The 23,913-nt window shown below is 44.1% G+C and overlaps 1 protein-coding gene across 1 annotated transcript in view; it reads left to right on the forward strand.

The window, feature by feature from the left end:
• Ednra (endothelin receptor type A) overlaps nucleotides 1-19,985 on the forward strand; it is a 69,094-nt gene extending 49,109 nt beyond the window's left edge. The window contains 5 exon segments of the mRNA XM_052728630.1: nucleotides 3,969-4,167; nucleotides 9,121-9,273; nucleotides 14,915-15,048; nucleotides 15,418-15,526; nucleotides 17,436-19,985. Coding sequence (XP_052584590.1) covers nucleotides 3,969-4,167; nucleotides 9,121-9,273; nucleotides 14,915-15,048; nucleotides 15,418-15,526; nucleotides 17,436-17,576 — 736 coding nt within the window. The 3' untranslated portion in view covers nucleotides 17,577-19,985.
• Nucleotides 19,986-23,913: the final 3,928 nt, after the last annotated feature.

Raw genomic sequence — 23,913 nt, forward strand, 5'->3', positions numbered from 1 at the left:
GGTGTGTTGCACCATACTAGAGTGGGCACCTTTGAAGACAAATGTTAAGAGATTTACAAAAAGGCAGAAGAGGAGTGAAGCTAAGGTTTGGGTCCAAGTGGTAAGAACTGGTCAAGGGGCTGCTTTTGGGTGTTAGGGTGCTCACTGGATGCCCAGTAGAACTCTCGAGCCGCTAACTACCTGTTCAAGTCCAAAGTTTGAGGTGGGTTCCAGGCTAGAACCATAAATTTGGGCATTATCAACACATAAATAGTTTAAGTGATACTAATTCCATAGGATAGAAGAGATCATCAAGACAGAGTTCCAAGGACTGGGACCTAGCAAAATCCACTGCTAAAGATTTGGGGGTAGAATGGGTCTAGCTAAAGAGATGAGGAATGATCAGGTAAATGTGGGGATGCCAAGTGATGAGGTGTCTCAAGAGGAAAGATCAGTTGGTGGTGACTAGACCTATGCTTGCAGATTATGACAACCAAAGATACCTTTCACACACACACACACACACACACACACACACACACACACACACGCGCACACACACACACACGCACACACACACAAAGTTGTGTGTGTGTGCGTGTGTGTGTGTGTGTTATAATAAACTTCCAAGAAAAAAAAAACAGTGTTGGAACATTTAGGGTTTCATATTTTCCACCACCTCCCATGACCATCATCACAAGTTATTGTCTCTAATTGCTCTAGTAGTCATTTTTTAATCTCACAAAGATGTTATCAAGATCCATGTGATAACAAATGGAAATATTTTAATTGTTTGTGATATGAGTCAATAAAGGAGCAGACTGGTTATGAGTGAACTAGTTGCTAAAAGTTACTTCTATGTATATAAAAAAATCTATATCAGATTATGGGTGTGGGTGTGTGTGGGTGTGTGTGTGTGTGCCAGTCAGATTTCCTCGTGACACAGTGTGCAGTGAAGCTGGTTTATAAACATAGTCATCACGTTGTCTCACTTAGACCATCTTCTTCCAGAGATGCCAGCTGAGAAACCCAGCTGCTTCTGCTCTTGTGAGCAAAGGGTTCTATTTAAATCACCTTACTGAGTTTAGGGAAAGGGAGAAGAAACAGATGCACCTCAGCTGCAGTCTTGGGACACAGACATCCTGTCTCCACTCCAGCTTTTACTGGACATTAGGCTGCCAGATCAATAAGCCACGAAGAAAATAAAATAGAACAGGAAATCAAAATAAGCACAAGTCTTTATCTTACTAGAGAGAACCGTGAATTTTAGGATGCAGTTTGTGCCATACCATAAAAGGTACTCGTGGCCTGTTTGTGTAGCTGCGTTTTAGTCCGTTCTCAACTAACCTGGTCTTTCTTTCCACACATTCTTATACACATAAATCTTACCCTGAAAATGTTCTGCAAACATTTCTCCAGCAAACTGAGCTGCACATAAGTCATACGGTGTCATCATAATACACAGAAGTTTATAGGTTCTGATCTATAAGCGAATCTGGGGCATTGTTATCCTTAGGAGTTGGTTTCACAGACACGTACTGTGTAGACATACTGAGATGGTGAGCTAAATGTAAATGACAAAGAGCTCATTTTGGTGAGTCTGGGTGACTTGTACATTGCCTTGGCTTATTGATTAATCTTCAACAGTAAATCTCATGTCCTGCAAACCCAAGTGCACCTGTCTCCGATGCTTTGGTCTCTTTGAGAGCCTGCTTCTGGCACTGTTCAATGAAAGCTATAAAAAGAAAATGTTCCTTTTCCATTACAACAAGAGGAAAAATTTCAAGAATGAGACCACAAAAACATCATGCCATTAAAAAAAATAAAGAGCATGCTCTGTCCCAGGTCTTTTCTTCATAGTAAGCCTGACAGCAGTCACCGTCAGTCATTATATCAAGTCAAAGAACATGGAATCTCTAAGCCAGACTTTCTTCAGACATCTAAATGTGATTGCTATCATAAAAATATTAAGTAGCCAGGCACAGTGGACACAAGTATAACCTCAGCACTTGGGAAGTAGGGGCCAGAAGGTCAGAAGCTTGAGGTCATCCTAGGAAACATTGTGGATTCTAGGCCAACCTGGGCTACATGAGACACTGTCTCAATTCATACATGCACCAAAAATATTGAATTAAAAAGTAAAGTAAACATGATTTCTTAATGTCAGGGGATTACTTATATTTTACTTATTATTCATTTGCACTTATGCCCTGTCATCTGTACAAACTATTCTTTTCTGTTAGGTTGTTAATCTGAAGGTCAGGAATGAAGATATTTGTAACTGTTTGTAATTGTTTCATATTCTCTGGCACAGGACTATAATGGGAGATAGTTAACAATCCTTCAATACTTACAGAAATGGTATTTGTTGAACCTGTTGCCTGGTAAAGCCTACTCTAATAATATCTTGAAGATAATGGAAGGGAATTAACTATGGTATATGGGTGGTCCTGATTCACTCAAGGTTCATACACTTCATTAGTAATGTTTCAAGTTTTGTTAATAAAGAGAAGCCAAGAGTGGTGGCCCATGTCTTTGATCCCAGCACTCAGAAGGCTGGTGCAGGCAGATCTCTGTGAGTTCAAGGCCAACCTGGTCTACAGAGCAAATTCCAGGATAGCCTGGAACTGTCTGGAATATGTATTATGATTATATATATGTGTGTGTGTGTGTGTGTGTGTGTGTGTGTGTGTGTGTGTGTGTGTATACATATATATATATATATATATATATATATATATATATATATATATATATATATAATATAAATACATATTGCTATGGAAAATCCTAGCAGGTTTCACTACCCTGTTCATCTCCTCCTTGCCCCCAGCTTTAAGCACACGGACACACCCACCTGCTGGTGCCACTTTCTAAGTATGCTAAGGTTTTCTTTTTACTTTTGCCATTATTTATTTACTTACCAGTTTATTGACAATTTCATGCATATATACAACGTATTAGGGTTAGATTCAACCTCCATTACCTTCTCCCTCCCTTTCCCTCTGAACCCCTTCTTCCTGACTAGTCCTATTTCCTACCTGGCCCTCAGTTTAATTAGGTTACTTATGAGCTTGGGTAGATGGTTGTTTTACTGGAACATGAACAACTGAGCAGTGGCCACACTACCAAAGAAAAAGACGCTGCCTTCCTCTACTACCATTAACTGCCAGTGATTGCTACTCAGGAAGGGGTGAGCCTCATGGGTACCGCCCCCACCATGATGAACTGCCGAAAGGCCCAGTCCTGTGAAGGCCTCATGGGTACCACACCAACCATGATGGACTACTACCCAAGGGCCCAGTCCTGTGAAGGCCTCATGGGTACTGCCCCCACCATGATGAACTGCCAAAGGGCCCAGTCCTGTGAAGGCCTCATGGGTACCACCCCAACCATGATGGACTACTACCCAAGGGCCCAGTCCTGTGAAGGCCTCATGGGTACCGCCCCCACCATGATGGACTATTACCCAAGGGCCCAGTCCTGTGAAGGCCTCATGGGTACCGCCCCCACCATGATGAACTGCCAAAGGGCTCAGTCCTGTGAAGGCCTCATGGGTACCACCCCCACTATGATGGACTACTACCCAAGGGCCCAGTCCTGTGAAGGCCTCATGGGTACCGCCCCCACCATGATGGACGGTCGAAGGGTCCAGTCCTGTGGAGACCTTATGCAGGACTCCATAGCCGCTCCATGTTAATGGTTACCGCATCATATCTGGATGACTGTTTTATAGCACTCATAAATCTTAGTTCTTTATAGATTTTAGATTCAGGCGTGCCAGACCATCTGTTTCCAAATGGGCAAACTGTTTTTCTTTCTTTTGTTTTATTTCACATCAAGGCTCAAAGAAAATTCCTCGAAAGCCAATGGTGTTCTTCTGCCAAGGGGAGGCACTTTCCAGTCGAAATTAGTTCAAAATATACTAACTTGATTTTCCACCCTTCTTTCCTCTTCCCCTTTCTCCTTCTTCCCCTCCTCCTATTCAGGTATAGAGCTGTGGCCTCATGGAGTCGTGTTCAAGGAATTGGGATCCCCTTGATTACCGCCATTGAAATTGTCTCCATCTGGATCCTTTCTTTTATCCTGGCCATCCCAGAAGCGATTGGCTTCGTCATGGTACCCTTCGAATACAGGGGTGAGCAGCATAGAACCTGCATGCTCAACGCCACGACCAAGTTCATGGAGGTATTGATTATTTGCACAATTCACTCTCCACTATCAAAGTCAACATTTTAACTTAAAGACGTGCTAAAGCTCTAACTGAATTAGCCGGGGAGGGAGGCACTGTACTTCACTGTCTGGAAGCTTGCTGGTATCTCCACAAGGCTGCTGTGCCTCCAGCAGTGCAGATGTTCCAGCTGCTGGAAAGGTGACCCCGGCCTGTGTGTAGCTTCTTAAATAGAGCAACTGTGTCATCTCCTACTCTCTATTTATTGTGCAACTATAGACAAACTTGTTTTCTGTACAAGGAAGTCCAAGGCAATTTACTGAGACTACCTCTGTAAGTACAGAATGTAATCTATCTTTATGATTCAAAGATACAGAGAAGACATTGCATCTGACAGACATGTACATGTTCCTTGAGGAAACGCAGTTTGCTCAGTTAGCTTTCTGAACACTAATCTTATCTATCCTAAAAATATTTCATGAAACATTTCTCCAGCAAAATGAGCTGAACGTGTGCCCTGTGGGGAATCATTGTAACATATATGAAACTGTAGGTTCTGACTTCTAAGCAAATTTAGTAAAAAAAAAAAAATTAGACACCGAGATTCCTAGAGGTTGGACTTGCTCACTAAATAGGCTGTCATGCTTGCCTGGGCTTATATTGATAGGGACGCTAGGCCCAGCATCCCTGAGCACATCAGCATTGTTCTGAAAGGCTAAAGCAGGTGCCTGAGCGCACTGGGAAACGTGTTTCAGAATGCATATTCCCTTTGCAAAACCGGTTCCACATGGACAGGTCACCCATGTCCCCGAGTCAGTAAAATTAAGTGCTTTGATGGCAGCGTCACCTGCTGGCGTCACCAGCGTCACAGACAGCTCAAGCTGTGCTTTCCTGAAGTGGGAAATTCACCCAATTCATGGTTTTGCAGTTGATCAGTTATTCTGCTTAGAAATTTTTGTTTTAAAATTAAAAGAACTCATAAAAACTGGCAACCTCAAAATTGAAGTTTTTTTCTTACTGCCTTTTTTACTAGGTCAGTTTACACAATGAAAAACAAGACACTGGGATGGCTTAGCCCACGTTTAGGGTTTGGAATTGGGAGGGGCAGATAAGCATTCCAGACTTTCCAAAGGCATTAGAGGAGAGAAGTTCCCATAAGAAGGCACTTTTGTCCCCGGAAAAGGACTAAAGGAAGCAAGTGCCATCATGAAGCCTGAGGTTTCGTGTAAAGGCTTGAGAAGAGGGTGGCCGCGGGTCACAATGAAGGGTATAAGTCAAAGTGGTGAGATTTCAGAGTTCATTCCAAGTCTGGAATCCACGTTTTTTTCTAAAACCCCCATCCTCTTTCACACCCCACTCTTCAACTTTGCTCTGCTCTGCTGTCCCGAAGCCCTTTCCAATCCCTAGCTGATGACATCAGTTCAAAAACAAACTGTAACTCCTTTCCCAGTGTTCCTCTGTCATGGAGGAGGTGGGGTACCCCATCCATCCGTCCAGCTCTGTCCTGGGTCACCTTCAGACTCAGACACACCCACTCAGCCTGCAATTCTGTGGGAAGAGGCTACAGAGGTGGTGTGGGGGAGTGGAGGGGGTGGGGAGTGGAGGGGTGGGGAGAGCTTCAAAGGATGTTTGTACTGTACTTCCAAGCAAGGACAGAGTCCAGATTTTTTTAAGTTCCAGATAAAGATCTTTTTGCAATGGGATGGACTGGGGGAGCTTGTTTAACAGTCTGAAGAAACGAACTCCATTGGGAATCTGCACTTAATCTGGGATAGAATCCAGGGGTCTAGGAGATTGGATGGGAAAGAAAACGTGTTTGTTTTCACTAAATTTCTCCTGAAATCTGTCATTTCCTCTGACTTCAAATGTAGATGATAGCCAGGTGGTAGTTTCGCACGCCTTTAACCCCAGCACTCAGGAGGCAGAGGCAGGTGGATCTCTGTGAGTTTGAGGTCAACCTGGTCTACAGAGTGAGTTCCAGGACAGCAAAAGCTACACAGAGAAACCCTGTCAAAAAATGAAATAAAATAAAATAAAACAAAAGTGTAGAAATAAACCACTGTAATGTTTAAAGGTACCATGATTTTTTAGAGAGAGAAACATATGTGCACAATCTTGAAATATTAATATGCATTGCTAGTATTAATGCACAATGCTTAGTAGTTTTTGGAGACATTATATTATTTAACCAGACACATATACTATGTAATTTGTTGATAAATGCATATCTTCATCAGAATTTTATTTTCAGTATTTTGATAGCTCCATTTCAATTTCATTGGTTTTCACTGTGACCACATTACATTTAACTTTGTGCTTATTAAAATATAATGTTGATGTCTGGGAATTTTATCAATGTAAAAAAACTGGGCATGGCAGCACAGGCTTGTAAACCCAGTGCTGGGAAGGCAAAGGCCTGCAAGGCCACAGGCGTTAGCCAGATAACCTAGCCAAATTGGCCAGCCCTAGGTCCCAGTGGGAGACTGTCTCAAAAAACAAGGTGGATGGCTCCTGAAGAATAGTACCTAAGGATATTCTGTCCTACACACATGCACATGCTCACATCAAGCACACACACACACACACACACACACACACACACACACACACACACACACAGTGTTGTTTTCAGAAGGAATTCTCACATTCACCAGATTTCCAAGGGGGTCTGTGGCATTTGACAGTGAAGAAACCTTGCCTGGCCTTGGTCTTCTGCAACCAGCCACAAAGGGTTCCTTGCCATGTACAGAAGGCTCAGTGTTCAAGGACCAGGGTGATCATATCCGTGTGAACTGACAGAGCTGTCACAAGAGGATACGTGACCAGCAGTAAATAAACGGTCTGGAGAAAAAGCATAAGGAAGTAAAACGCCTGCCTTCCCAAGTTCGAGGTCAATTCAGTAAAGCATTTGAGTATCATTGTCCAACTTTCAATTTTATCCTCCTTTAAAAAGACAGAAAACTGGGGGCTGGAGAGATGGCTCAGCAGTTAAGAGCACTGACTGCTCTTCCGGAGGACCTGGGTTCAATTCCCAGCAAATGGTGGCTCACAACTGTGGGTAACTCCAGTTCCCGGGGATCTGGCATCCTCACACATGCATGCAGGCAAGACATCAATGCACATAAAATAAACAAAAATAAAACTTTAAAAGAAGACAGAAAACTGAACAACCTGTATTTATGTAAATCCTTGTCCACAGAGAGAGAGTGCCAAGTCAGCCTTTAGCTAGAATGTCCCCACTCAGTAGTTTCCAGGTGGCAAGTATTGAGAGAGGGAGAAAGAGAGAGAGAGTGGGGGGGAGTTATTGATGGCTGAGCTGACTGACTCTGGGGTCACATACCAGGCAAAGGGTCAAGTCCCACTAACCGCAGGCGCAGATAAGCCATTCACTGATCGGCTTCACCGTCCTCACATTAGACACTCACATCAAGACACTTTAACCACACAATCCAAGAGTCGGCTGCTCTTATCAAAATGTTGAGGCTCATCAATAAACAAAGATGAAACTGTCTCAAATTCCATTTTATGAACTTCAAGAGGAGACTCTTTGTAGTGATTAGAGCCCCTCCATTGTGTAATAGAAATCAGCGTGAAGTTCTCAGAAGTATCCTTGTAGGGATAATTAGGTAATTTTAATGCACATTTTTTTTCACATGTCATAGCCTAGAGTGCAGTGCTTGCCTAGTGTGTGCCAAGCCCTGGCTAGGCAGGATCCCATGCTGAAAAATAAAACTAAAAATAAATACTGAGCACAATGCAAGTTCTCCACTGCTGTCAAAGAGGGTATATACGACCGCATGTACAAGCACAGAGACTGTCAGCTTACGCTCCAGAGCCCGTTTTCCCTTTACCTCACTGGACAGTTTTACCAGGGTGTGAATCTCCCCTTTACCTCACTGGACAGTTTTACCAGGGTGTGAATCTCCCCTTTACCTCACTGGACAGTTTTACCAGGGTGTGAATCTCCCCTTTACCTCACTGAACAGTTTTACCAGGGTGTGAATCTCCCCTTTACCTCACTGGACAGTTTTACCAGGGTGTGAATCTCCCCTTTACCTCACTGGACAGTTTTACCAGGGTGTGAATCTTCCCTTTTCCTCACTGGACAGTTTTACCAGGGTGTGAATCTTCCCTTTTCCTCACTGGACAGTTTTACCAGGGTGTGAATCTTCCCTTTACCTCACTGAATGGTTTTACCAGGGTGTGAATCTCCCCTTTACCTCACTGGACAGTTTTACCAGGGTGTGAATCTCCCCTTTACCTCACTGGACAGTTTTACCAGGGTGTGAATCTCCCCTTTACCTCACTGGACAGTTTTACCAGGGTGTGAATCTCCCCTTTACCTCACTGGACAGTTTTACCAGGGTGTGAATCTTCCCTTTACCTCACTGAATGGTTTTACCAGGGTGTGAATCTTCCCTTTTCCTCACTGGACAGTTTTACCAGGGTGTGAATCTTCCCTTTACCTCACTGAATGGTTTTACCAGGGTGTGAATCTCCCCTTTTCCTCACTGGACAGTTTTACCAGGGTGTGAATCTTCCCTTTTCCTCACTGGACAGTTTTACCAGGGTGTGAATCTTCCCTTTTCCTCACTGAATGGTTTTACCAGGGTGTGAATCTCCCCTTTACCTCACTGGACAGTTTTACCAGGGTGTGAATCTTCCCTTTTCCTCACTGAATGGTTTTACCAGGGTGTGAATCTCCCCTTTACCTCACTGGACAGTTTTACCAGGGTGTGAATCTTCCCTTTTCCTCACTGGACAGTTTTACCAGGGTGTGAATCTTCCCTTTACCTCACTGGACAGTTTTACCAGGGTGTGAATCTTCCCTTTACCTCACTGGACAGTTTTACCAGGGTGTGAATCTTCCCTTTTCCTCACTGGACAGTTTTACCAGGGTGTGAATCTTCCCTTTTCCTCACTGGACAGTTTTACCAGGGTATGAATCTTCCCTTTTCCTCACTGAACAGTTTTACCAGGGTGTGAAGGACTGGTGGCTGTTCGGATTCTACTTCTGCATGCCCTTGGTATGCACGGCCATCTTCTACACCCTCATGACCTGTGAGATGCTCAACAGGAGGAACGGCAGTTTGCGGATTGCCCTCAGTGAACACCTCAAACAGGTAAATCTCCACAGTGCCCGAGAACTTGGCCGGGGCCGTTTTGAAATCAGCAAGCCTGCGAGTGCGGGTAATTACTTATAAAAGCATCGCAGTCAGCTGCAGCTGTACAAATGGCAGTGGCTCCCTAAGTTTAGAAACAGAATGGAAAACTTCACCGCCTGGCATTGTTTGCAGTGTCTTTTCCATGCTGAGACGTGTTGAGATAGGCAAACACCACTGTATCACAGTTGCCTACGCTATCCAGTACAGTAATATGTTGTACAGATGTATAGTCTAGGAGCAACAAGCTGGACCACACAGCCTACTGTGAGGTAGATAATACCATCCAGCAGTGTGTTAGTACACTCTGTGGTGTTTGCACAGTGTTGAAATTGTCTAGCTACACATTTTTCAGAACATATCTCTGTCTTTAAGTAGCACATGACCATGTCGTATGTAACAGATTTGTTCTGATTTTCTAAAAATAAAAACGTTCTCTCATAGCTGCTTTCTTTGTATAGCCTTAGGAATTCCTTTTGGGAAATAGGAATCCTGCCTGTGAACCAGATGGCCTGCGAGGCTGGGCTTAAAGATAGTTAACTTGTGATTATTTTGCCGTGTGTGCGTGGATGCACTGAAATGGGCTTGTGGCTACGCCGGGACAGAAAGATGCACGTGGCCATCCTCCCTCGTGGGCTTTGTAGTGTAGTTGTGGGATAAAATGCAAATACAAGCAATTAGAAAATAGGATGATGAAGTACAATCCAAGCAGCCATACAGTGCAAAGCCAGGGCATGTACGAAGCAGAACTATGGAGAACTGTCTGTGGTTTGGGGACAGTGAGGATAAATGTCATTTGGTGGGAAAGCAGAGGACAGAAGCCCTGGGAAAACGTGGGATGGACACCAGGCAATCAGGAGGAGGAAAATGGAAATGAGTTTGATCAGATCAGTACCTCAAATGAGACTTAAATAAATGATAGGAAATTTGACTGAACACAGAAAAACAGGTGAAATCTTGGAGGACCCAAAACTTTAGAAGGAATTTGAACATGCCAGTGGGAGCTAATGTGTCTTTCAGGCAGCAGCTCACAAGGACAGTTATATGTACTTTGAGACTTTAGAAGGCAAAACTTGACTCTTAAACTTCCTAGTCACGTGACCTTGGGTGGATTACTTCATGTCTCTAAGCTTCTGGTTTCTCATAAATATGTAATAATATATTTGTAGGTTGCCAAAGGCATGTAAGGTACCTAATAGTGTCCAGTTCCTAGTAGACACTCAGCAAATAATTAATTGATGTTGATTCATAGAGTTAAAGTAGGAGTAGCAGTGGGAGAGTATATACGAGCACTCAGTCAGAGCTGTTGTTGGAGTCCCAAAAGCTAGCCATATAGTTATCACACACGAGCACACATCAGCACCCTTTCAACCACTGCTCATTTCCTTGTCTGCAAACTGGCCATAACAATACACGAATCGGTGCTATTATGAGAATCTCAGGAAGGGGTGTGCACATGTGTGCTCTCTGAAGTCTGTGTCACACAAATGGGAGCTATTGCCTTTGACTGACAGCAGCGTTCACACTGAGAAACTAGCCTGACTTTGTTCAGGCTTGGATGTTGCAGATACTTCAGGTGCAAAATTAACCCTTTAAGGCCAGGTGTGGTAGTGCACTTCTTTAATCAAGCAGTAAGGTGGCTGAGGCAGGTGGATCTCTATGAGTCCAAGCCCATCCTGGTCAACACAGTGAGGCCCAGGCCAGGCAAGGATAAATAGTGAATGAAACATTGTCTCACAAACAAATAAAACACAAAACAAACAACAACAAAAACAGCTTTACAAAGCCCCAGCCCTGCAAATGGGAATGCTCTATGTCCCTCCTCCAGACATCTCTCGGGAACCACATCCCAGCTGGTGTCGTGACTGTGGGGTATTAAAGGCTCCAATTCTTTGGGCTGCAGCAGCAGTTTGGGACAGTGGTCTCTGTGAAGGGCTCAACCGGATATGTTTACTTTAGGCTTCCTGAACTTAATGTTAGACGCCTCAGTTTGAGCCAGGATTATTTTCCAGAATCATTTTCCAGCCTGTTTGCAGTCAGTTTTTTTTGAGGTTGATTGGCCCAGTTACAGACAGGTTGCATTTTATGTCCCTAGTTCTGCTTCTAAATGTGTGTGGGGTACCTCAGCGGTGTGGACACAAATGAAGGGTAGAGATGATTCCCAACCAGTGGCTGCTCAGACCACGAGCAGACTCAGAGACTGTAAAACTTCAGTTGGAGTCAGTCCCTGATCAGATGCCCAGTGCTTCTAACCATCACTGCGGGTGCCCCCTCCCCATAAACTCCTGTTTGCAAACAGCAGGTCTTTGGAAACTATATGTCATTAAAAAAGAATTTTGAAATTAAAAGCAAATTTCAACCCAGGCATAGTAGTACATGCCTATAATCTAAACACAAAAGAGACAAGGCAAAAGGATCTCTTGGGCCCAGGAATTCACAACCAGCATGGGCAACAAAGCAAGCCTGTCTCAAACAAAATAAGTAAATAAAAGCAAAGCATTTCCAACAGTAGCTTCAAAATCAGACACGAGTGGAAATGGGTTGATTCTCTGTACTTGTCCATTTTCGTGCTGTGTCCAGTCACCCTGGCTGTTGTTCCATTACTAAGGCCAATTGCCTGATACCCAGCTTTCAACTAGCCCCTAGTATTCACCCGCTATCCTCCAAAACACACATGCCTCAGCAAACACACATGCTGCCATGCTTAGACTCACAAACACACATGCTCCCATGCTTAGACTCAGCAAACACACATGCCATCATGCTTAGACTCACAAATGCACATGCTCCCATGCTCAGACTCACAAGCACACATGCTTCTATGCTTAGACTCACAAACACACATGCCATCATGCTCAGACTCACAAGCACACATGCTTCTATGCTTAGACTCACAAACACACATGCTCCCATGCTTAGACTCACAAACACACATGCCATCATGCTTAGACTCACAAACACACGTGCTCCCATGCTTAGACTCACAAACGCACATGCCATCATGCTTAGACTCACAAACACACATGCCATCATGCTTAGACTCACAAACACACATGCCATCATGCTTAGACTCACAAGCACACATTCTCCCATGCTTAGACTCACAAATACACATGCTCCCATGCTTAGACTCACAAACACACATGCCATCATGCTTAGACTCACAAACACACATGCCATCATGCTTAAACTCACAAGCACACATGCTCCCATGCTTAGACTCACAAACACACATGCTCCCATGCTTAGACTCATAAACACACATGCCATCATGCTTAGACTCACAAACGCACATGCTCCCATGCTTAGACTCACAAACACACATGCTCCCATGCTTAGACTCACAAACGCACATGCTCCCATGCTCAGACTCACAAGCACACATGCTTCTATGCTTAGACTCACAAACACACATGCCATCATGCTTAGACTCACAAACACACATGCTCCCATGCTTAGACTCACAAACACACATGCCATCATGCTTAGACTCACAAACACACATGCTCCCATGCTTGGACTCACAAACACACATGCCATCATGCTTAGACTCACAAACACACATGCTCCCATGCTCAGACTCACAAGCACACATGCTTCTATGCTTAGACTCACAAACACACATGCTCCCATGCTTAGACTCACAAACACACATGCCATCATGCTTAAACTCACAAGCACACATGCTCCCATGCTTAGACTCACAAACACACATGCCCCCATGCTTAGACTCATAAACACACATGCCATCATGCTTAGACTCACAAATGCACATGCTCCCATGCTTAGACTCACAAACACACATGCTCCCATGCTTAGACTCACAAACGCACATGCTCCCATGCTCAGACTCACAAGCACACATGCTTCTATGCTTAGACTCACAAACACACATGCCATCCTGCTTAGACTCACAAACACACATGCTCCCATGCTTAGACTCACAAACACACATGCCATCATGCTTAGACTCACAAACACACATGCTCCCATGCTTAGACTCACAAACACACATGCCATCATGCTTAGACTCACAAACACACATGCTCCCATGCTCAGACTCACAAGCACACATGCTTCTATGCTTAGACTCACAAACACACATGCTCCCATGCTTAGACTCACAAATGCACATGCTCCCATGCTTAGACTCACAAACACACATGCTCCCATGCTTAGACTCACAAACACACATACTCCCATGCTTGGACTCACACACAAACACACATGCCATCATGCTTAGAATCACAAACACACATGCCATCATGCTTAGACTCACAAACACACACGCTCCCATGCTTAGACTCACAAACACACATGCCATCATGCTTAGACTCACAAACACACATGCCATCATGCTTAGACTCACAAACACACATGCCATCATGCTTAGACTCACAAGTACACATGCTCCCATGCTTAGACTCACAAACACACATGCTCCCATGCTTAGACTCACAAATGCACATGCTCCCATGCTTAGACTCACAAACACACATGCTCCCATGCTTAGCATCACAAACACACATACTCCCATGCTTGGACTCACACACAAACACACATGCCATCATGCTTAGAATCACAAACACACATGCCATCATGCTTAGACTCACAAACACACACGCTCACATGCTTAGACTCACAAACACATATGCCATCATGCTTAGACTCACAAACACACATGCCATCATGCTTAGACTCACAAACACACATGCCATCATGCTTAGACTCACAAACACACATGCCATCATGCTTAGACTCAGCAAACACACATGCTCCCATGCTTAGACTCACAAACGCACATGCTCCCATGCTCAGACTCACAAACACACATGCTTCTATGCTTAGACTCACAAACACACATGCCATCATGCTTAGACTCACAAACACACATGCCATCATGCTTAGACTCACAAACACACATGCCATCATGCTTAGACTCAGCAAACACACATGCTCCCATGCTTAGACTCACAAACGCACATGCTCCCATGCTTAGACTCACAAACACACATGCTCCCATGCTTAGACTCACAAACACACATGCCATCATGCTTAGACTCACAAGCACACATGCTCCCATGCTTAGACTCACAAACACACATGCTCCCATGCTTAGACTCACAAACGCACATGCTCCCATGCTTAGACTCACAAACACACATGCTCCCATGCTTAGACTCACAAACGCACATGCCATCATGCTTAGACTCACAAACACACATGCCATCATGCTTAGACTCACAAGCACACATGCTCCCATGCTTAGACTCACAAACGCACATGCTCCCATGCCTAGACTCACATGCACACATGCCATCATGCTTACATTCAGCCAAGGTTTTGACTCCAGCCAGTTCCTGCCTTCCTCCTGGCATAGACCCCTGCTGTTGTCCTTGGGACATCTCGAGCCTGGCAGCTGCCCAAAGGCATGGTTAACGACTCCTCCATGAGACAGTTGCACTCTAGGTCTTAAGAAGCAGACGTCGTGTGAGGGCCATTCCCCTGACTCTTCTCTAGTGTCTCCTCCCGTCTAGTATGTCGCTATTTCTGCCATGCAACAGCACTGACCTTTACCTTGTCTGCGTGCGCTTCCCCTTAGCGTCGAGAAGTGGCGAAGACCGTGTTCTGTCTGGTTGTCATCTTTGCCCTCTGCTGGTTCCCTCTTCACTTAAGCCGCATTTTGAAGAAGACTGTGTACGATGAGATGGATAAGAACCGATGCGACCTGCTTAGGTATGATTCCAGGTGCCCACGCAGGGAACTACAGCTTCCCAACTTTTCACATTTATAGCATGTTTACACTCTTACCAGCCCTGAAATTTAAAATTGCAAACTTAATTATATGTTTTTAGCTGACACAACCCATAACTGGTCCCAGAATTTGTGTGGGTCCTGTCTATAATCTTGCCGCTACCTTCCTGAAGCTGTGCTCGGGGATTTCCATTAACCAAGGCATTGGCCCTGCAGTACTTCCTACACAGTTCTACCCGCCACCCATGAGACATGGCTTTGAGGCAGCAGAAATGCTGGTGTGGGGGATAAATGCTATTTAGCAGATTTTAAAGCAGTGTGTTTTAATGACACTGTTTTCTTTTGCTCTAGCTTCTTGTTGCTCATGGATTACATCGGTATCAACTTGGCAACCATGAATTCTTGCATAAACCCAATAGCTCTATATTTTGTGAGCAAGAAATTCAAAAATTGTTTCCAGGTAAGACTGTTATGCAAGCTCTCTCTCTCTCTAAGGGCTGCCAGATCAGTGTACTCCGTACCCAACTGGCATAGCCAATTCTGTTTACTCCCGCTTTGATCGGGCATGTCCCTCTTCATTTGAGAAGTGAAAATCACTTCCTGTTACCTAGAAAGAGGGTCCGACTGTCAAGAAAGCAGAAGATCAGTATATATTCGGATGACATGTTCACAGGGTAAAGCTTACTTGCATGCCAGTTCAGTGTCTCTCTTCAAAGTAATGCTCAAATATAAGCACACACATTTTCAATACAGAAAGCTAGTTCACACCTTTCATTGTCTTAGACTTTAATTGGTCTTAGGCAGACATAAGCCTGAGGCTGAGAAAGTTCTCACTAAAAGCAATTAAGTGGTGCATTTAATAACAACCTTTCTGAGTTGGAGAGGTGGTCCAGCAGTTAAGGGCATTCACTGCTCTTGTGAAGACCCCAGGTTCCGTTCCCAGCAACCACATGGTGGCTTAGAGCCATCTGTAACTCCAGTTCCAGGGCACCCAGTGCCCTTCTCTGGCCTCCTGGGACACCACTCGTAGTCAGCTTTCTTGTTTTAAATCTCCTTCCAGACAAGCCAACAACATCTTTAGGAGCTGCAGGCACGTCATTGGTGTGTCACTTTCCAGTTCTGGAATGTCTGTAGCGTAGCCCTAATGTTCACTGGTTGTGTTACCTTGGACCAAGATGGCTAACTTTAGGTCATAGTACATATGATACAGAACAGAGCAGAGGTCAGAGTACAGGCGCTGGAAGAAGCAGCCAACCTTGGCTGACAGCACAGCCCAGCATTTGCTAATGGTCTCACTCACGTGTAATGGTGTCCCCTCCAGCTCCCTCAGTCACCTCACCTGAAAAATAGATGAGCTAAGTAACCATCCAATAAATACAATTTAGTGTGCATGACTGATAGATGGGTGGATACGTAGGTAGGTAGGTAGGTGGATGGATGGATGGATAGATAGATAGATAGATAGATAGATAGATAGATAGATAGATAGATAGATGATTGATAGATAGATAGATAGATACATAGATAGATACATAGATAGATAGATAGATACATACATACATACATACATACATACATACATACATACATACATAGATAGACAGACAGACAATAAGTACCTAGTATGAGTGCGCTATTGTTTAACATAGAGAGGGAAAACATGGTAACTGCTCTCACAGAACCCACGATCTAAACAAAGACAGACATATCGCCCATGGCACAAGCAGGTGAGAGTTGATAATGGAGCTTCAGTTGCTGTGACTTTGAGGTATCCTTGGAAAGGTTACAAATCACAAAGTACTGGGACTAGGTTGGCTCACATGCAGGTCCTAACTAGTGTATTTTCATATGCTGCATTTGATATCACTTGCTGATTAACTTATATATTAATTATAGGGCAGGGGAAATTTCCTGTTAAAAATCCTCAGAAATTTAAACACATGCCTAAGGGAATGGCCAAGGGAAAGAATCCAATCTGGAGAGCCCTGCCTTGTAGTTTACATCCTCGGGCCCCACTATCGTTCTTCATAAAGAGCTATCAACAGCGCCTACAGCCGGGGCTGGCATGAGGGTCAGCTGAGGTACTGATAGATGCCAGGCACCACATGAGGAATACACTCCTCATGCCCTGGAGAGCCCCCTCTCCAACCAGCACTGCCGCCCCTCCTCTTAACCATGAAGAACGCAGTTGCAATGAAAAGCAAGAGACCGTTGCTCCTAATCTCTGCCTGGCCTTGACAAGCTCCAGCTGTCCTCAGTTGTCCACCGGCATTGACCCCTCCCTCGTGGGCCCCAGGCTTTGATGTGTGACTAGGGATGGAGAGGCAGGCTGACGCCATCATTTACACACTCTCTCTTTCCCACTCAAGTCATGCCTCTGTTGCTGCTGTCACCAGTCCAAAAGCCTCATGACCTCGGTCCCTATGAATGGAACAAGTGTCCAGTGGAAGAACCATGACCAGAACAACCACAACACAGAACGGAGTAGCCACAAGGACAGCATGAACTAACCCTCTGCAGAAACACCAATCACTGTGTCTTCAAGTCCTAGTGGAGGAGATGGTCACACAGCAGGGGCCCCCCCAAACCTCCCAAATTCTCTCCCCTGGTCCTCTAATCCATCCCAAGAAAAGAAAAGCTCTCCTGCCCTCCCAACAGCATGTGGTGGAGTGCCTTCCAACCACAGTCAGTGGGTCTTTCCTAAATACTTTGTATGATTTGCATAGTTTGCATGTCATATCCAACACTTGAAAATTATGAGAGCTGAGGGAGAAAGGAGATTGTTCAAGGAAACCACGAGATATCTGCAAGCTTCGCATGAACACAGAGTTTACAAGTTCATGCCCAGCATTCATGCAGATCTATGGAACAGTCACTGAGAACACTCATCACAGGACTCTAGAGCAAGGGTTCTCAACCTTCCTAACACTGCGAACCTTTAACACAGATCTTCATAACCATAAAATCATTTTTGTTGCTACTTCATAAGTGTAATTTTGCTATTGTTATGAATCGTAACATAAATATCTGATATTTCTGATGATCTTCAGTGACCCCTCTGAAAGGGTCATTCAACCCCCAAAGGAGTCTCAACCCAGAGGTTGAGAACCACTGATCTAGAGGTTATGCCTATAATCCTAGAATTGAAGAAGTGAGGCAAAGGTGATCAGGAGTTCCAGGTTAGCCTCATCTGCATGGTTCAGAAAAGCCCGGGCTATACGAGATTCTGTCTCAGAAACACAAACAGATAAAAAGAATTTAGAAGAGTGTGACAAGATTCTTTTCTTTAGCCAAACACACTGTGAGGTTCAAGTAGTCTTTTGGAAATGTCATCCAGAGTTAGTATTTTATAACTGCATGATACCATAGAAATGATTGTTCTATCTTATTTACGTATACTAAGAAGAGGAGGAGGGGAGGCATCAGACGAGCATCACAGTTTTATTTGTACAACATGAATTCTAGAACTGCCACAAACGCAGTCAGACTGGTAACCGCCAGAGCAGTTTAACAGCTGCCAGCCAAAGAATTCCTAAGAACCTGTATTTTCTTTCTTTCCTTCCTTTTTGTTTAACAATGTTTTTATTAGAGCATATTTGGATCTTGTTTTTTTAATTTTCAGACAGGGTTTTGCTATGTAAGCCAAGCTAGCCCCTGAACTCACAAAGATCCACCTGCTTCTGCCTCCCAAGTGCTAGGATTAAGGGAATGCACCACTACATCTGGCTTGAGCATATTTTTATATTAAATTAAAAAAATAATACTTGAGCTGGGTGAGATGGCACATGCCACATGCTTAATGCTCTTAACACATGGGAGGCTGAGGTGAGATAACTGTGAGTGGGAAACTGTCTGCAGCGAGGAGAAGGATTCCACCTCATAATAATAGTGATTAACAATAATACTGACATCCAATGGTTCTATTTTTCATAAACCATCTTTTAATGTGAAACCATGTCCTAAGGCTTCAATGAGTCACTGAAGGATGACTGAGACTCCTGGTTGCCATGTCTGATGCATACCTAAGAGGAAAATGCTGAATATTTGTTGAGGACCTGAAATTTTCTTTAGGTTCTATAATAGTAGCACATATAGAATACGTAGTCCCTTCCATGCTCTCAGTGCCTTCTACAGTGATGACCGGCTGCAGGGTTTTCCTGCTCGTTCCTTTTTCCAGACAGGAAACCATTTCAAACGCAGCCAAATGAGCTGACTGTGTCGAGTGAGCTGTAGTTCTACCTGTGTGAACCTTGAACTCTTTGCTCCTCCCTGATATGAACCTAAATCTCCATCCTGTCCCCAGGTTCCCAGTGGTCACCATTTCAAAGGGCCCACAGTAACTCTACTGGGCATTTTCCCAGGTGTTTACAGACTGTGAGCATGACAAATATCTCTTATTTGTGTGTATATAAATATATAAATAATTGTACATTTCTTTTAGCCAAATTTTCTGTGACAGTCTCTATGGAGTGTGTGTGTGTGTGTGTGTGTGTGTGTGTGTGTGTGTGTGTGTGTGTGTGTTATGGTACATATGGATTTAATATAATTTCAGAATACCCTGTGTTTGTGCCGAAGCACATATTGGGAGTGGATTCTAGCTTACTGTTCATTATACAACCCACTTTGCTCAGTTTTTTCACATGAGAATCTCAAGTGTTCCACATTTGTGACCATTTACCATTACAACTTACGGGCAGCATCATGCAAGGGAATGAGTCATAAGCTAAGAGGAGGGGATTTTGTTAGGTTGGATGATTTCAAAAAGCAATATTCGGGGTCACAGGGCTGCCCATGCCAGAGCAAAGAGTTTTATATTGGAAGTATTATTCTTTTCTCTTTATTTCCTTAGTTGTTTTTGTTTGGTTTTTGGTTTTTTGGTGTGGGTGTGTGTGTGTGTGTGTGTGTGGGTGGGTGGGTGGGTGGGTGGGTGTGTATGTGTGTGTGTGTGTGTGTGTGTGTGTGTGTGTGTGTGTGTGTGTGTGTTTTCTTTTACTTCTTGCACTGGGGATTAAGCCCATGACCTTACTTATGCTAGGCAAGCGCTCTATGACAGAGCTACATCCCCAGCCAAGTATTACTTTGTCCTAATCCTCAACTGTGTTGCAACTGACAAGCTGTCTGGAGTTTCTGTCATACACCATCAGACAGATTATTGGTGGAAAACCAGCTATGTTAACTGGTTTCTGTCATACACCATCAGACAGATTATTGGTGAAAAACTAGCTATGTTAACTTCTGTGTCGTATTTTATTACGGTTAATGCATCAGATTCTGGTTGAATTTCAGGGCTGAGACATGCTGCCCTCTGTGTGTTAGTAGCCAAGTCCCACTACACCACTGGAGTGTCACACACCTATATATGCCTCTAATTAGGCATAGATGCACACGGTTTTGTTTATTAGACCATTGTCTTTTTAAAAATGCTTTTTTTACAGATAGGATGTATTTTTTAAATTCAGAACATCATAGATCTGAATACACAGGCTTTGGTGTGCATTTTGTTTATGGACTGGTAATGATGGTTCACTCATACAGACAGTTCTAATTTCTACCTTTACCATATTTCCAACAAATAATTTGTAGAAATGAGCCAGAATCTAAGGGCCTGCATTGGTAGTAGCCCATTAAACATAAAATAAAGGTTTACAGAAGCATTGTGAGTGTCTTTCTCTCTCTTTTTATCTTTTTCCCCCAGAGACAAGATTTCTCTGTGTAGCCCTGGCTATGTTAGAACTCATTCTGTAGACCAGGCTAGCTTCAAACTCAGAGAACTATCACCAGTGTCGATATGTCTTTCATTTTATGTAGATCTTCCTCGGGAGTGTCTGCTGTATGATGCCTTTGGAATTTCTCCTTAGTAACTGCCAGTCAAGCAATTTTACTTTCGAGCAGCTGCTTGTCCTGTAGTCCAGTCCCCATGGCCCTGCTTTGTAGTACTGAACAATTAACTCGCTCGTCCCTCCGTTATCTTTCTAGTAAAATTTCTGCTAGGTATTGGATACACGGCAGTGAACGAGACAGGCAGAGTCCCAGATCTGATGGAGCTTGCAATCCAGAGGAATTAAGAGCCAGTAAGCAATGCTATGTGACTGCCCAGAGGAAGACACACACCCATAGCCACTGTCTATTGACATCTCCAATAGATGGCTAAAAGACCATAATATATACAGAATGAACCAGATGTCTCCCAACCTATGCTACCATAATATTCTTCCATTCAGTTAGATACAGCTCCACCTTTGGGCCAGTGAAGACAAACATTTGAAGTCACTCTTTTCTCTTACACTTTACACCAACATCTCAATAGTTCAAGGAGCCCCCTCGGTAGATCACGCCCATGACTGTGTCACTTTTTCGCCCACCTCTCCCCCCTGCCTGTGCCATCTATGTCACTGATGACACTGTCATCTGTGGTCAATGTAACTGTGGCAGGGTCCTGTCCTGTCTACTTGTTTCCTGCCTTGTACGTACCCATGCTCATGGAGACTGTACTCCATCCACACCATGACTGGGTAAAGCCAGGCTAGCCCGAGTCCAGGTGGGGGTGATGGGGCCTAAGAAAGCACTGGGTGAGAAAGAGGCCTGTCCCATTGTGCTGAGGCTGAAAGCTTGTGAGCTCCAGCTCCAGCTGGTACCCATGGTTTGAGCATGAGGAAGAAAATCAACCTATCCATGCCACAAAGATGGGAAAGAGTGTTTTGGTCACCAGTTCTGGGGTTTCTTAATGCTTCCCATGGCTTGTGGAAACACATCAGCTCCTTCACCTGTAGGGGGAAGTTTCTTGGTTCCGCCTAGCCCCACAGTCCATCAAATCTCTCCCACTCGCAGTCCCGCAGATGCTTATAAAATAATCACTCAGAGGCTTATGTTAATTACAAACTGTATGGCCTATGGCTTCAGCTTCTTGCTAGCTAGCTCTTTCATCTTAAATTAACCCATTCCTATTCATCTATTATGTTGCCACATGGTTGTGATGTTACCGGTCTGCTGACATCTTATTGCTCCTTGGGTGGCAGCTGGCATCTCTCCAGACTCTGCCCTTCTTCTCTATGTGTCTCTGCTTGATTTTCCCACCTGGCTGTAAGATTTCTTGCCATAGGCCAAAACAGTTTTACTTATTATCCAATGGGAGCCGCACATATTCACAGCATAGAGAGAGACATCCTGCAGCATTTACCTTTTGGCCTGTTCTGGTTAGAGTCAGTTTTCCATTGCTTAGAAGAACACATTATAAGACTAGCTCACCTAAATTATCTTGATTTGCCTTTTTGCATTTTGGGTTGATTTGTTTGTTTTAGAGCAGTTTAAAGTATACAAGAAAAGTAAACCAAAACTGTATTGTTCGTACATGCCCTCTTCCCTCCCGCCTCCACTCACAGTTTCTCCCATTATTTACATTTTGGCATCTGTGCAGCATGCTTGGTGCAGGGAATGACCAATGCTGATGCAGCTGTACTACTCAAGTCCATAGTTTATATTGGGGCTCATTTCCAGGGTGCTACATCTTGTGGGTTTTAGCAGGTATATAATGCCACATGTCCTCCAATGCAGTCATTTGGGAGAAGTGCTGTGTGAAGCTCCTCCATCACACCACATTTCTCTTTCTCCCTCTCTTCCAGCCTACCTCAGACCCCCTGGCTTATCTTTTCACTCCATATAGATGTGCAGCTGGTTTTATGTCTACTTCCACAAGCTAGAGTCCTTTAAGAGGAGGGAAGTAGAATTGAGAAAATGTTTCCATAAGATCAGGCTTTAGGCAATAGAACAGTGATAGATGGGGGAGAGTCCAAACCACTGGGGATGGGGCCATCCCTGGGCTGGTGGTCCTGGGTTCTATAAGAAAGAAGGATGAACGATCCAAGAAGACAAAACCAGTAAGCAGCGCCCCTCCATGGCCTCTACATCAGCTCCTGCCTCCAGGTTCCTGCCCTGATTGAGTTCCTGTCCTGACTGCCTTCGATGATGGATTGATTGTGACGTGGGTAAGCCAATAAACCCTTTCCTCCCCAAGTTGCTTTTGATCATGGTGTTTCATCACAGCAGGAGTAACTCTAAGACAGTGAACACCCACCATATTACATAATATTAACTGCCAGAAACATGCCATGAGATGGATAAATAAATAAACGCAATGGAATGTCTAGTGGTGACTCAGCAGACAATGGAACTAGGGGCTAAGGAGTCAGAATTCTTTTGGTGTCAGGTTGTTGACATGTGCGAAGATGTTATGAGGCCCTGCTCAAGTCTGTGGAAATAAGATAGAAGTCTAGCTTCATAATAAGAAATAGCAGTGTTACCTCTACATTGTATTGTTTTAAGTCAGTAAATATTACTTCCCATTCAAAAAGGTAAATGTACCCAGGCACTGGAGGTCATGTTCAGGGGTAGTGTACTTACCTACCATGTGAGAGGACTGAGTGTCCATACCCAGCACTGCAAATATAAATAACAAACAAACAAATAAATCTACCAACGAATCTTAAAGTATTAACATAATGAACGAGGTGGACCTGGGTCCAAATAGCCAAGCTAAGCTGCATCTAGAGTAACCTGCTGCCTGTGCTCTCCTTCCCAGTGTTTCTAGCCCCCGCACAGTACTCAGAGGAGGGCCTGGGCCTGGAGTGGAGGGAATGTTCTGCAAGGCTCCTGGTGCTTCCAGGCTAGTGATTCCGAGTTCCTGTGTTGGTAATAACTAGTACAGTGCCATCTCCATTGATTCTACCGGACCCGTGAAACAGGCAGAGTTAGATCAGAATACACATCCACTGCCCATGCCCTGACTTGTTCTGAAATGTTAGTGAGGTCTTCCTATTTTAATACTCCGCAAAGGTTTTTAATTAATCCTGC

Source organism: Peromyscus californicus, unplaced genomic scaffold, assembly GCF_007827085.1.
Source record: "Peromyscus californicus insignis strain IS unplaced genomic scaffold, ASM782708v3 Scaffold_8__1_contigs__length_139910024, whole genome shotgun sequence".
Classification (NCBI taxonomy): Eukaryota; Metazoa; Chordata; class Mammalia; order Rodentia; family Cricetidae; genus Peromyscus; species Peromyscus californicus.